Genomic DNA, 14,349 nt, shown 5'->3' with positions numbered 1-14,349 from the left:
TTTTAAATACTTACAGACAGACAGACAAATAAACAACAACAACAAAACTCTAATGTTGAGGGTGCCCAGGTTGCTCAGCTGTTAAGTGTCTGTCTTCGGCTCAGGTCATGATCCCAGGGTCCTGGGATGGAGCCCCACATTGGGTTCCCTGCTCGGTGGGGAGCCTGCTTCTCCCTCTCTCTCCCCACTGTCCCCGCATGCTTGTGCTCTCTCAGTCTCTCTGTCAAATAAATAAATACATAAATAATCTTAAAAAAAAAAACAAAACTCTGAATGCTATAAGCTCTGGAAGTCTTGAAACCATTTTGCCATCACAGGGAGCCTGAGAACAAGCCAATCCTTAGAGAAGGGCCCAGACCAGGATCTATCTGATGACATTTTTGAGCTGCTGGGTCAAGCTGCACTTAAAGCCAGGATTCCCCCTGGACTTTCCAATGACCTGAGCCAGTAAATTCCATTTTGCTTCAACAAGCTCTCCCCTGTCGCTGGATTGAGAATTGGAGCCTTTTACCTTTGAGACCAGGGTCACTCCCTAGGCCCAGGGATCCACGACACCTACCGGAAAACCTGGGCTCAGGATGAGCTGAGTTTATGCAACAGGACGAACTTGAGCTCAGCCATCAGACTGGGCTGGGTTCAGATCTGATTCTCACTTCCTCCCTGGGTGACCTTGGGCTAGTGAATCAACATTTCTGGGTCTCAGTTTCCTCATCTGTAAAATAGGGGTGATGATGAGATGGCCCCTAATAACAGCATTGCAAGGACTGATGTGTTGCATATAAAACAAAGGGATTGACAGTGGTTCTCAATCCCCACAGATAAACTCCTAATCTGGGGGAGACCACAAGCTTGCTCGTAGATTACACAGATGCATATTACAGGGGCTTTGGAGAGCAACACTTTTGGCTGCTCTAGATCTCACAAAAACAAGACAGCCGGCACAGTCCAAAGCTAGATGACTTCCAGAAGCCAGACCAGACATTTTTTGTTAAAGAACAGCTAGCTCTTTGCTAATCCTCTGCAGTTTTCCTGCTTTTTTCCCATGTGAGGACCTCCTTTTTGCTGACAAGTCCTCATCCCTGGCCATGCACCCCCACGGTTTGGGATTCACCTATCCTGACATTGGCTCTTCTGCTCCTCATGCTTCTCCAGCAAATGGGCTCTGCCTTCGGAATTCTCCACCCCACCGCCAGCTCTGCAGGTTGGCTTCACTCCGTGATATTTGTGTCCCCTACATTGTTGGCTCAGACCCAGTACCAGCCAATCCCAAGTCTTCCCGGAACCTTACGCATGAGTTCCAGCAACAATGAATTACACATTAGAGCACTACTGCAATTGGGACTATGGTTGCCTGCCAAAGACAGAGCACCGCACTGCAACGGCTCACGTTGATAGCGGTTTGTTCATCTTCTACAATAAGAACAGGCAGCCAAGGGCTGTGATGACAGCTCATCTCTGTGCTTCTGATCTGCCACCCTTAGCTTTCCTCCTCAGAGATTTGGTCTCATCGTGACAAGAGAGCTGCTGCCCTTCCAGAACTCAGGTGTGCATTAAAGACAGAACACATGGGGCGCCTGGGTGGCTCAGTGGGTTAAGCATCTGCCTTCGGCTCAGGTCATGATCTCAGGATCCTGGGATGGAGCCCCATGTGGGGTTCTCTGTCCAGCAGGGAGTCTGCTTCTCCCTGTCACTCTCCCTCTGTGCTTTCCCTCTCTCTCTCAAATAAATAAACAAAATCTTAAACACACACACACACACACACACACACACACACACACACAGAGAACATATAAGAAAAAGAAGCAACAAAGACTATATTTATATCCAAAAAGAAAAGCTTTCCCAGAAATCCTCAATTTATGACTCACTGGCTAAAAGTATCCAGCCTCTCTTGTGGGGAGGTGAACCATGTGACTTAATGGCTGGTAAAAGGAGGTGATACATGCTACTTTCCAGCAACAAGGACTCTGAAAAGCAGGTATTCTTAGGGGGAAACACGACATACAAATAAAATATGGGTGACATTACTAGGAAAAAAGAAGAAATTAATATAGGGTAAAATGGGGTCAGCAAACTACGGGCAGTGAACCACATCTGGCCCATGGCCTATCTTTGTAAATAAAGTTTTATTGAAACACAGCCGCACCCATTTATTTACAACACTACAACAGCAGTGTTGAGCAGCTGCTACAGAGACTGTATGGATCACAGAGTCTAAAATTTTTACTTTCTGGTCATCTACAGAAAAAGTTTGCCAGCTCCTATGGTAAATAATTAGTAGTGTCTACATCAAGTACCGGCAAAGGAAAGTTATATTTTTTTCTGGAAAGATTATATTATTTTCCAAAAAAATCCCAATCTTCATAAGAAAAATCCGATATGGAAAGAGCCCAGATGTCCACTGACAGATGAACGGATAACAAAGATGTGGTATGTATATACAGGGGGATATTACTCAGCCCTCAGAAGGAATGAAATTTTACCATTTGCAACAATGTGAATGGAACTAAGGGGTATTATGCTAAGCAAAGTAAGTCAGAGAGGGGCGCCTGGGTGGCTCAGTGGGTTAAAGCCTCTGCCTTCAGCTCAGGTCATGATCCCTGGGATCGAGACCCGCATCGGGATCTCTGCTCAGCGGAGAGCCTGCTTCCTCCTCTCTCTCTCTGCCTGCCTCTCTGCCTACTTGTGATCTCTCTCTGTCAAGTAAATGAATAAAATCTTTTAAAAAAAGAAAGCGAGAGAAAGATGATTATTATATGATTTCACTCCAATATGGAATTTAAGAAACAAAACAGATGAACATAGGGGAAGGGAAGGAAAAATAAGATAAAAACAGAAAGGGAAGCAAACCATAAAAGACTGTTAACCACAGTGAACAAACTGAGGGTTGTTGGAGAGGAGGGGAGGGGGTTGGGGTAATTGGATGATGGGTATTAAGGAGGGCACATGATGTAATGAACACTGGGTGTTACATACAACTGATGAATCACTAAATTCTACCCCTGAAACCAATAAGACACTACATGTTAACTAAATTGAGTTTAAATTTAAAAGTTTTTTAAAAAGGAAAAATCAGAACACTTTTTGTTCTGCTTACATTTATTTTACAGTTTAGCATTAATTTTTAATTTTGAATTACATATAGGATACATGAGGAGTCTCATCCACTTTCAGGGCTTAAGGACAATAAAGGTCTTAAACTGGCCTTGATTTTCAAGCACTTCTTCTGGTGGTCTGACTTCCATTCATTCCACAAATAGGTACTGAGCAACCACTATGGCAGGTGTGTGCCGGGTTCCGGATAAGGACAGGATGGATGAATGGGTGGATGGAGGGAGGGATAGATAATAAACTGAGAGAGAGCAAGAGAGAGAAAGAGTCAGAGATCATTATAATTATGTCATGCCTTCTCAATTTTGCCTAGAGAATATTTATGTAAAAACAAAGGAATACAGACTACAGTGGGTATGTGGCTAAAGGCGAAGCTACTGTAACAGAGATCCCTTTGTAACCACACAAGTGCATAAAGAACATAAGCTGATCTCCCTCTCGTTTAACAGTTTCAATGTAGGCAGTCCACGCTGGTGAATGTCTCTGCTCACCACAATCAGGGACCCTGGCTTTTTCCATCATATTGCTCCCAGAGCCCCCAAGACATTCACCTTGCCTGCATGGTCACAGCTGGGCTATAGACATATTCGGGTCCCAGGTTATGGGGAGGGGAGACAAGAGCATGGAAGAGCACACACCTGAAGTCATAGGGCTCAGACCTGGAAAGTAGCATGTATCACCTCCTTTTACCATCCGTTAAGTCACATGGTTCACCCCCCCACAAGGGAGGCTGGGAAATGTAGTCTCTGGCTGGGCAACCACGTGATCAGCTACCGTCCAATTATCTTAGTCAAATGGGAGAATGAATTTTGGTAGACAACTCATAGTGCCCACCACACAAAGTACGCTCGTGAGTCCTTGTTGAACTCAGGGGTGAGATAGTTGACATCTGTGAGTTCACAGAAACTCTTGGGCCCTACTGATACAGATCCTCTGTCCCCTACACCTGGGAGGTTAGTTCCGGTCACTCTGTCTGGAAGAGATTGCCTTCTGAGGTCATTAGTGGCTCCCAGCCAAGGCAAGAACAGAACTCCTCCCTTAAGGGGCCCTCCTTCCTGGATTATTACAGCATTCCACCTGCCACGTTGATGACCTTATGTTCTGCCTCACACCAAGTTCACACACTGGTGTGACCAGACCTAAAACCTCATCCTTGATGAATGGTTTCGACAATTAAGAATCCTTAAGAAAAAATAAAAAGCAAATCAGTGGTGCAAAGAGCATACCTCCCAGGGACGTAGGCCCCCTAAAAAACACACCCCTCTTCCCTTTCCCTCATGAGGAACAAAAAGGATTGGAGTCTGGGAAACTTGCCCTACTGGCCTGTTACAACCTTAATGCAGGAGACTGCAGCTAATGGTGGAATTTCAGGTAAAATGTAAGGAGAGAGATTGGAGACAGGGATACTTGTGGACACCCCAGGCTGTGCCCCACATACCCAGCAGGGACTGCCCCTGGTCTCTCTCAGTGAAGAGCGTCTGTCCTATATACAGCCTGCGTCTCTTCCCTAGGGGCTCAAAGTGGCAGCACATTCATCAGATAAATTAATTCTGTTAAATGTGCCAAGGAGAACAGCCCTTCCAGGAAACCAGGGCCTCTCGCAGACAAGTTTGCCCTGTTTGTCATTAAATTATTTGTCATAGAGACATAGAAGAACAAAGAGGCATTGATTTGCTCTTAACAAACTGAAGCCCACAGCCTTCAAAGTTTGGCCCTAGAATGAGACTCTCCAAGTAGGATTCTGAAGACCAGTCCCTTTTAGTCCTTCCACCCCAGAAATTTGATCCCCAAGGTGACAAGTTAACCAGATGGCAATCTTCATCAGGAGACCAGCCCATAACTAGGAACCAGGAAGTTCCAGCTCTGGAGGAAGGGGGAGTAGAGCAGGTCCCAGAGAGCAAGGGCCAGAGGCCTGATGATGGAAGAGGGTAGGCCTGGGGCAGAGCTCACTCTGGGGCGTTTGCACCTGCCTTGGGGCTTGCGGATGGTGCTTATTTCCCTGTAAGCCCTCTGGTTCCGCAGAGCCCACCAAGGGCTGTGTTAAACTGGGCCCAGGGTTTATCAGTTAGCACGTGAGACTAAATGTACCCCATAGGTTTTACCCTCTTATGGAAATTTTCAAATGTACGCAAAAGTAAAATGACTCTTATAAAATTATCAACATTTTGCCTATCTTGTTTCACCTATCTATCCACCTCTCTCTCTCGCTCTCGCTCTCTGGTGAGTATTCTGAGTATTTTAAAGCAGATCTAAGACATCTCACCTGTAAATTAAATGGTACTAATTAAATGGTGTTTGAAATACTACAAAAAGATGGTAGTCCCTACTTTCAACCAAACCAGCCAGAGTAATGAGGAAGGACGTTGGAACCCCCTGGAATTGTCCTGCCAGCCCCCTCCTTTCTACAACAAAGAGAACTCAGAGGTGAGCCGCCCAACGCTGGTGCTAGAGGAAGAACCAGGGAGAAGTCGGCCCTCCAGGCTGCCTGGTGAGTGACCGACCCGGGCTGGTGCCGATCTCCCAGGCCAGGTTCCTGGAGGAGGGCAGAGAACCCTCCGCGTACTACGAGCAAGAAACGGTTCCCGCGCGCTCCGCTGGAAGCGCAGGCGGGGCGCGCGGCGCGCGGCAGGCCAGGGATGAAGCCAGGTCCCGGGACATGGAAGCGGCGGTAATTGGAGTGGGGTATCCCGGGCGGGCCGGGCAAGGGTACTGGGCCTCGGGTGGCCTTAGAAACAGAAGGACCTGTGCTCCCACGACTGGCCGGACAGCCCGGGGCCAAGGTCAGGCTGGGGCCCGGGTCGTCCCGCCGCCACCTGCGGGACCCACGTGGGGAGTAGGCGGGAGAGGTTGGCTGGGCGCCCGCGCCCGGGGCGGGGAGCAGGAAGTCTTCTCCAGCGGGAGCGCCCTAGGCGCGGTGCTGCAGGTGTGGCGCTGCAGGTGCAGCGCTCGGCAGCGCGGGCGGGAGGCCAGTGCCTTAGAGGAGGTGAGCGCCGGGTCCCCACGGAGGCCCGGGAACGCCAGCCCTGGGGCCCGAGCTAGCGTCTGGGCCCCTCTTGAAGAAAGGGTTTTTAGAAGGAGGATGGAGCCGGGGGGTGTGTTGCCTCGAGGCTCGTTTATGGCTGTTCTCAAATTTTGGGGGGAGGGACGGAGAGATCGCGCAGACTGATTGAAGTAAGTCCTGAAGAGGTATTGTGACCTTCGGCCTCCGGGAGCGCCACGGGGTTGGTGGGGGTCGGGGGGGCGGTCCTCGGGTTTGGAAGAGGGATTGGGGAAGTGAAAGTGAGGGAAAGGAATGGAATGCGACAAGGGAGAGTGAGCTAGGGCTAATGGGGGGCTGGTAGGGGTTGTCTAGGCGCCCAGGGACGCTAGGCGCTGCCGAGGCTCTGAGGGTGCAGTAGGGCCCGGGATGGAGGAGGGGGCGGCGGACCTGCAGGTCCGGGGTTAGCTTCTGGTGGAGACGGAGCTGGCGTTGGGGGAGAGCTTTCAGGAAGGTGGCCGAGGCTCAAGCACCTATAGGAACCTTCTGCGGAGGCCGATCGTCCCCCACCATCCCCGAGCTAGGAGCGCGCAGGAGCGGAGAGGCGGTTGGGGGCCCACACGCAAGCCTGACTCTGAAGGCTGATTCTCGCGGGCTGTGGCTTTAAGGGTGACGCCAGGCGTGCGGGCCCTTTAAGGAGGGGTCGGGGGCGTGTCAGGAAATGAGTCCTGGGCCCGCCTCGCGGGGGAGCGCGGCCTGGATGTCCGGAGGCTCCGCGGCTGAACGAGAGCTGGGGCCCCGGAGGGCTGCCCGCTGCGGGCTGGGGCCGGCCCGGCCTCTTCCTGCGTCCTTCGGACCCCGCCCTGAGCACCTCTGACCTTCCCTGCACCCCTCTTTCCCAACGCCCCCGCACGCCCTCCTTCCATTCAGCTTCCCGCATGCCTCCCCTTTCTCCCTGCAGACGCCCAAGACTCCCTCTCTCCCGCAGGCTGTCCTCCACCCTCCTTCAGCACCGTCGCCCCGCCTTCCTCCTCCTCCCCGTCTTCCTTCCCTCTCCCCTCCCTTCTTCCTGAGACCCATCCCTACCAGGCACAAGGCCCTTCTCTCCTGACAAGTCTTCTAACCTTAGCCCATTCCTCACCCCTCCCGTGTCTTGTCTCATGCGCCCCCTCAGAGTGGGAGCAGGTTGTGGGGCCCCCCAAAACAGAACCTCTGGATGGGGAGGCCTCTAGGCCACCCCCCATGTGACAGTTGAGGGCTGCGGCTGGCAGATAGCAGGCAGGAGTGGACTGCCCAGTACTCTAGTTCTGGCGGTAGGGTGACCCAGTTCCTCTGCTATCATGAACAGGGCCCCTCTGAAGCGGTCCCGGATCCTGCACATGGCACTGATGGGGACCTCCGACCCCTCGGGCGAGGCAGAGGCCAGCAAGGAGAAGCCCTTCCTGCTGCGGGCACTGCAGATCGCCCTGGTGGTGTCACTCTACTGGGCCACCTCTATCTCCATGGTGTTCCTTAACAAGTACCTGCTGGACAGCCCCTCCCTACGGCTGGACACCCCCATCTTCGTCACCTTCTACCAGTGCCTGGTAACCACGGTGCTGTGCAAGAGCCTCAGCACCCTGGCCACCCTCTGCCCCAGCACCATGGACTTTCCCTCCCTGCGCCTGGACCTCAGGGTGGCCCGCAGCGTCCTGCCCCTGTCCGTGGTCTTCATCGGCATGATCACGTTCAACAACCTGTGCCTCAAGTACGTCGGGGTGGCCTTCTACAACGTGGGCCGCTCACTTACCACCGTCTTCAACGTGCTGCTTTCCTACTTGCTGCTCAAGCAGACCACCTCCTTCTATGCCTTGCTCACCTGTGGGGTCATCATCGGTGAGTAGCCAGCCAGGGCCACAGGGAGGGAAGGGGGCATGGGGGACCAAAACCCCAAAGAGCAACCTGCCAAGCATCTTTGGACTTTATCTGTCCCGGTTCCCTTGCCCAGAGCCATGTGAGGAAGAGCCTGGGTCCCAGAGAGAATAAGCTTCCTGAGGTCACCCAGCAACTTAGGGGCCCAAGGTGGGCCCCTCCTAATGAGATGGGATTATAATCTACATCGCACAGAGTGGGGGAAAAAACCAAGGTAGAGAGAAGTCCAGTAATCTGTTGAAGATCACACAGCTAATAAGCGGCAGAGCTGGGATCTGACCTCAAGCAGTCTGGCTCCCTATGCTTGACCACCGTATTGCTTCTCAAGGGTTCAAGTGCCCTGACCACCCCATCCAGTGCTATTTCCAGAGGAGAATACATCTTGCACTAAATATACCATCACCCTCTGACCTTGCAGGCTTGTAGTAATGGCTAAGAGAGTAGAAAACAATAAGCTTTGAGGGGCCTTACCTATCTTTCCACACTTGGCCCTGAAAAAGAAAGAATTATTGATGGGGACATTGTACTGATCATTCCCACAGAGCATCTCCTGTGTTCCCCAGAGGTTCCCTGAGTGGTAACATCACCCTCATCAACTCCAGACCAACAAGGAAACTGAAGCTCAGAGAGGTTAAGTTACTTGTCCAAGGCCATACAGCAAGGAAGTAGCCAGGCAGGGGCATAAACCCAGACTGGCCAGACTCCCAGGCCTATGTTTTTAACGCCTCTGCTCTGTTCTTTTGCCCTAGGATTGCAGTTGCACCAGCCAGCACACTAGCCACTGACCACATGTGTCTATTTCAAAGTTCATTCAAATGCATTGACATTTTAAAATTCAGTTCTTCAGGGAGGCACCTGGGTGGCTCAGCGGGGTTAAGCCTCTGCCTTTGGCTCAGGTCATGATCTCAGAGTCCTGGGATCAAGCCCAGCATGGGGCTCTCTCCTCAGTGGGGAGCCTGCTTCCCCCTCACTCTCTGCTTGCCTCTCTGCCTACTTGTGATCTCTGTCAAATAAATAAATAAAAATCTTTTTTTTTTTTTTAATAAATAAATAATTAAATAAAATTCAGTTCTTTAGTTGCAGGTGTTATAACCTGATTCTGTAGCCACATTTCAAGTGCCCAGTAGCCTCATGTGGCCAGTGGCTACTGTATTGGACGGCACAGATGATAGAATATTTCCATGATCACAGAATGGTTTTTTGCAGCATTCTGGGTAAAGGAGCACCCACTTCCCTCAGAATCCGCCCAGTGCTCTGTCATCCAGGAATGTGGCCTTTTCTTTGAACCTGTTTTTCCTGGTGCCGTAAAGTTCGTGTTGATTGACTGACATATTCTTTGTGGCATCTCTGAGTCCCAGGCCGAGGGCCCCTCCCCTGCCACCCGTCCTAGAAAATGTCACCCTCATCGAGCAGCTGCTGGGTCTCAGACTCCTCGGTCCAGCCCCAAGATGGGAGAGGGGAGAAGCCTGAGGTTAGAGCAGAAGGAGCTGCTGAGGCCCCTGGCAGATTTTCAGCTGCCTGCACTCGCCCCGCGCCGCAAACCCGGTCCCTCCAGAGCTGATGCAGAGTTCCAGGCCTCTTTTAGCCAAATGCCCCCAGGAATCTCCAGCTGAGCCCTAGAGACATCAGGAGGTGGGGTATGGGGTGTGGGGAATCTGGGATGGGAAGGAAATTTGCATACAGAAAGGTGAAGTCGCTAGGGAAACTGGGCCCAGGTCCTAAAAGTAATCAAAGTAGCTGATGATGTGATAGCTCCTAAGAAAGGTCATATTCACTGGTCATACCGATGGGGCCGAGCTGGGGCAGCTGGTGCTCCCTGCGGGCCCCAGACCCGGCCCCCTCTCGGCTGGGCTCCCCCTTAAGTTGGGTTTCCAGTGACTATTCCTAGGCCCTTGCTCCTTCCATAGTGCTTTTCAGAGCTCCTTCTGGGTGCGAGCCCCTCTAGGATGCAGAAACTTGTGGTGGGTGTCCCTCCTGGACTCGGAAAGTAGCGAGCAGGAGGATGGAGGGTGCTCTGGGCAATCCTCCACACCCCTGGAACAGGTGTACAGATAGCTGTTTGCCAAGAAAGAGAATACCGCACATGAGGGCCTATACTGTAGTAGACCCCTGATCTCCTTCAGCCCTCAAAGCCACCTCCGGGCACAACCTCCATTCCTGTGGTCACTCAGTCAGTCAACAAACACTAATTGACAGCCGGCCACATGCCAGAGATCATGCCAAACTTTGGGGATATGAATCTGGCAAAGGTGGACAGGCATGGTGGTGATGCCTGGCCATGAGTTCTGCTGCAGGGGTGAGGCTGTGATTGGGGTGTAGAAGAGAACCTGGTGGGGGTGGAAAGGAGGACGGCGTCGAGAATGGGATAATCCAAGCAGGCGTTCTGGAGGAAGTACTAGATGGGTATAAGGAAGGGGTGAGGAGAGAATGTTCTAGACAGAAAAAAGTACCTATGCGTTTCTTCCTGTGTGGGCCAGAGTGGGACTCCCCAGACAGGAGGCTGTCCAAGTTAAGTAAGTCTGGAAGGTTTCCTGAGGGTAGTAGGCGAGGAAGGGCTTTAAGCAGATCTATCTGTACTTTAGGATGATCATTCTGGTTGCAAGTGGGAAGTAGTTTGGTTGGAGGAGGGGGTCAAGAAAATGATTCAGGTCTCTCCAGATGAAGGAAATGGGAGCTTAGAAAACTTTAGCCAGCTTTCCTCAGGCCACCCAGCCTCTCAACGGCAGAACCCGATTAGAGCCCAAATCTCTCTGACACCAGGATTCAGCCCCTGCCTCCCCAGAAGGTGGGGTCTCGCTAAAGAGATGGTATAGTCGTCCCCAAGGGCAGACGCCTAACAGCTCAGGACAGGCAAGGGGTCTTGGCAGGAAAGCCCAGGCAGGAAGAGGCCAAAGGGAGGTCTGGTATTAAGAAAGACTTACTCCCTGGAGGGGTGGCTTTGACCTTGACACTTGAGTAGAATCCCCAGAAAGAAGGACGAAGGCGTTTCTGTTGCAGGACACAAACAAGGACACTGTGTCCCAGTGTGAGGAGCAGGAAGATGAGAGAGACAACTTGGGACAATCATGGGACAGAGACAGGCAAAGGTCCAGGAAGGCCAGTGTGCCAGGTGGAAGAGTGCAGTCTTGGGGGGCAATGGGGAGCCATGGAGGCTCTGTGAGCAGGAGGTAACACAGACCAAGTGTCCAAAAGAGTGGACTGTCCCCAAAGACCTCAGGCCACAAGTGACTCAAACTCATTACAGGCTCCCATTCTACAGACAAGGAAGCCGAGACTCTGGGACCTGAAGTCACTTGCCCCAAGTCACCTTAACCACAAAGCGCTCAACCCTTTGGAGCTCATTTCCAACATAACTTTCCAGATGCCTCAAGCCAGCACAGTCGTGGATTATGGGTTCTCAGAGCACACTGCACTGTTTTATGGCCCTCATTACAATTGTAATTAAAGAAATAATTGGGAAATGAATCGTTTTAATGTCTTTCCGCTCTGGAATGGAAGCTCCCGAGAAAGCGTTCGTGTCCTGGGCCACTTCCCAGCCCTCGTATGGTGCTTTGCATGTATTCGAGCATTTGGACGCCTCTGTTGCAGACAGGGCAGGAAGGGGTGGGAGGGATGGGAGGGTGAGGACTGCATTACACTCTGTGAACTCCAGTGGCAAAATTCTCTGTCCTTCTTCCTCCCTGTCCTCATCCCCCTTGCCCCTCCCCTCTCCCCCCTGCAGGTGGCTTCTGGCTTGGTGTGGACCAGGAGGGGGCAGAGGGTACCCTGTCTTGGACGGGCACCCTCTTCGGCGTGCTGGCCAGCCTCTGTGTCTCGCTCAATGCCATCTACACCAAGAAGGTGCTCCCGGCCGTGGATGGCAGCATCTGGCGCCTGACCTTCTACAACAATGTCAACGCCTGTGTCCTCTTCCTGCCCCTGCTCCTGCTGCTGGGGGAGCTGCAGGCCCTCCGCGACTTTTCCCAGCTGGGCAGCACCCACTTCTGGGGCATGATGACCCTGGGCGGCCTGTTCGGCTTTGCCATCGGCTACGTGACCGGTCTGCAGATCAAGTTCACCAGCCCCCTGACCCATAACGTGTCCGGCACGGCCAAAGCCTGTGCCCAGACAGTGCTGGCGGTGCTCTACTATGAGGAGACCAAGAGCTTCCTCTGGTGGACCAGCAACATGATGGTGCTGGGGGGCTCCTCTGCCTACACCTGGGTCCGGGGCTGGGAGATGAAGAAGATTCAGGAGGAGCCCAGCCCCAAAGAGGAGGAGAAGAGCAGCATGGGGGTGTGAGCTGCTCCAGGGACCTGGGGATGGCCCAGTCAGGAAAAAGGCCCAGGGTAGGGCCCAAATAGCCATGAAGACATCTCTCTGGACCCTGAGAAGGGGGTCTGGAGGGGGTATTGTTTACAAACCTGATCACAGTCTGGTGGTTAAAATGAAACCAGTGTTGTCAAGGGATGTCAGAAAGTGGCCAAACCTATCTCAACCCCATGCCCTGTTTCTGGGTTTTGTCCTTCTCTAGGGAGGATGGGACCCCATGGGAACGGCCACTTGGGTTCTCTGGAAGAACCCTCACTTTCAGGGAGGCAGCACCCCTTCCTGTCCCCCTTCCAGGGCTTTCTACCTCCACGTGACCTTTGGAGTTGGGGACAGGCCACAACCATTTAGGGACAGCAGTAAGTCTTCACTTGCACCCAGGGGAGATGGGGGTGCGACCCCACCACAGACCAACTAAAGGGATTGGGGAAACTTCATCTCTCTGAGTCCCAAGACAAGGAGTGAAGTTTTGATCCCACCAATCAGCCGCCTTCTAGAGGAAAGTGTGGACAGGGCTGAGGGAGGAAAGTGACAAGTGTTCCCTCTTCTCTGCGTCCAGCCCAGCAGGCCCCATGGGAGGGCACAGAGGATCATTTGTCCCTGACCCAGGCCCTGGGCTCCCCAGGGCCTGCTGGGAATAGGCCTGGGAATAGGCCTGAGAATGGGGTACCTCATAGGAAAGCGCCCTTTTCCCACCATCTGTACCCTGTGTTCCCAGCTTTTGGACACAGGGGAGCCACACAGCTTGAAGAGGTTAAGCAGGGCCATTAACACCCACCCCAATCCCTGACACAAGGAAGTGTCCTTCCTCCCCTCCGGAGGGGCACCTGGCCCAGGTAAGACCTCCCAGCTTGGCCTTCTCAGAGCTGCATTCCCAAGGGGGCTGCTGGAGCAAGAGTCCTGGCTCTGAGCCACGCTACCCCCTGCCCCCGCCCCCGCTCCCCTGCGGTGCTTTGCCATTCCCAGATCCTGATCCTTGTGCAGGGGTTGCAGCCTGGCTCTGATGAAGGAGATAAACTACCATGTTTTTTCCCTGAGGTTAGGGCTGAAAGAAGCTTCTCTTCCCCTCACCCCTGCCCCATGACCTCATGCCAGCCTTCACAGTCCCTGTCCCTTCTGTTGCACTCTTTTCCGTCTCCTTGGGATAATGCCCTCGTGTTTTTAGTCCTCATGGGGGGGGAAGTTTGGGGAGGGCGGGCTTCTAATTCAAGGTGGTTTCTAAGGAAGTGAGTAAGGCCTGATGCCCTGAATGGTAATGGCGTAAGACACTGTAGTGTAAACGCCCACCGCTGGGGTCTTGTCTTTTCTGCAAAGCAAGTGCTAAGCCTGACTTAGCTCTGAGGGCTGAAGCAGCCACATCAGAGATGGCCAGCCACTGCACGAGACAAAGAGCCAGGCCGCCTCCCCCATCAGAGGCCCCTTGGTTGTTCAGATCTTGATTGATTTCAGCAACTGATCATTTGGGCCACTTCTTTGTTTTTTCTCCTCCTCCACTTTAAATTTCCACTCCTATGTTTTGAACTCACCAATAAAGAGGGAGCCCACAAAACCCTTGACCCCCCAATAAAAGCAGAACCCCAGGCCTGCGTGTGCTGTCTCATTCCCTCTGTCCCCCTCACCACCACCTCGCTGTGTGGCCCCAGGTGTGCTGTGTGGTTTCTAGGTCCTATAAGTAATAAACCTTTATTTTCTTTGAAGTTTCTGATGGTTATTGCTGCAGGGTGTCTTGTAATCACAAGAACCGCGGGGGCCAGTCCCATGGCAACGTGGCCTGTTGACGGACTGAGACCACCACAAAACCAGTGTGGCTGGCAGGGCTGCGTGATTGCCCTTGCAATCAACCAAGGGGAATGCGCTTGTTACCTATGGCATGCTTACCAACCACCCAGGTCAGGCAGGTGACACCATCTGGAAAAGGAACACGGCTTGCTGGAGGGTCTGTCGCACTGCCGAGGACTGTCTCATACTGCCTCTGCGGTGTGTGGCCTGAGGTAGCCCCACCCAAAATTTCGAGGCTGCCATGATGATCCAATGATCTCCCC

General features: G+C 52.6%; 1 protein-coding gene across 3 annotated transcripts; it reads left to right on the top strand.

Moving 5' to 3' along the window:
• The first annotated feature begins 5,994 nt into the window (after window positions 1-5,994).
• Window positions 5,995-14,009, top strand: SLC35C1 (solute carrier family 35 member C1). 3 transcript variants are annotated; one of them, XM_080817747.1, is made up of 3 exons: window positions 5,995-6,094; window positions 7,437-7,963; window positions 11,721-14,009. In XM_080817747.1, exons 2-3 carry the CDS (start codon window positions 7,468-7,470, stop codon window positions 12,278-12,280), a joined length of 1,056 nt encoding a protein of 351 aa, XP_080673873.1. In that variant the 5' UTR covers window positions 5,995-6,094; window positions 7,437-7,467; the 3' UTR covers window positions 12,281-14,009. The 3 variants fall into 3 exon arrangements, with proteins under 3 accessions (XP_080673873.1, XP_080673874.1, XP_080673872.1); XM_080817748.1 differs by lacking the exon at window positions 5,995-6,094 and adding an exon at window positions 6,201-6,282; XM_080817746.1 differs by lacking the exon at window positions 5,995-6,094 and having other exon boundaries at window positions 6,859-7,963.
• Window positions 14,010-14,349: the final 340 nt, after the last annotated feature.

Source organism: Martes martes (genome assembly GCF_963455335.1).
Source record: "Martes martes genome assembly, chromosome: 10".
In the NCBI taxonomy this organism is placed as follows: domain Eukaryota; kingdom Metazoa; phylum Chordata; class Mammalia; order Carnivora; family Mustelidae; genus Martes; species Martes martes.
Note: the sequence above shows the minus strand (reverse complement) of the source record. Positions and strands in the feature narration are given on the sequence as shown.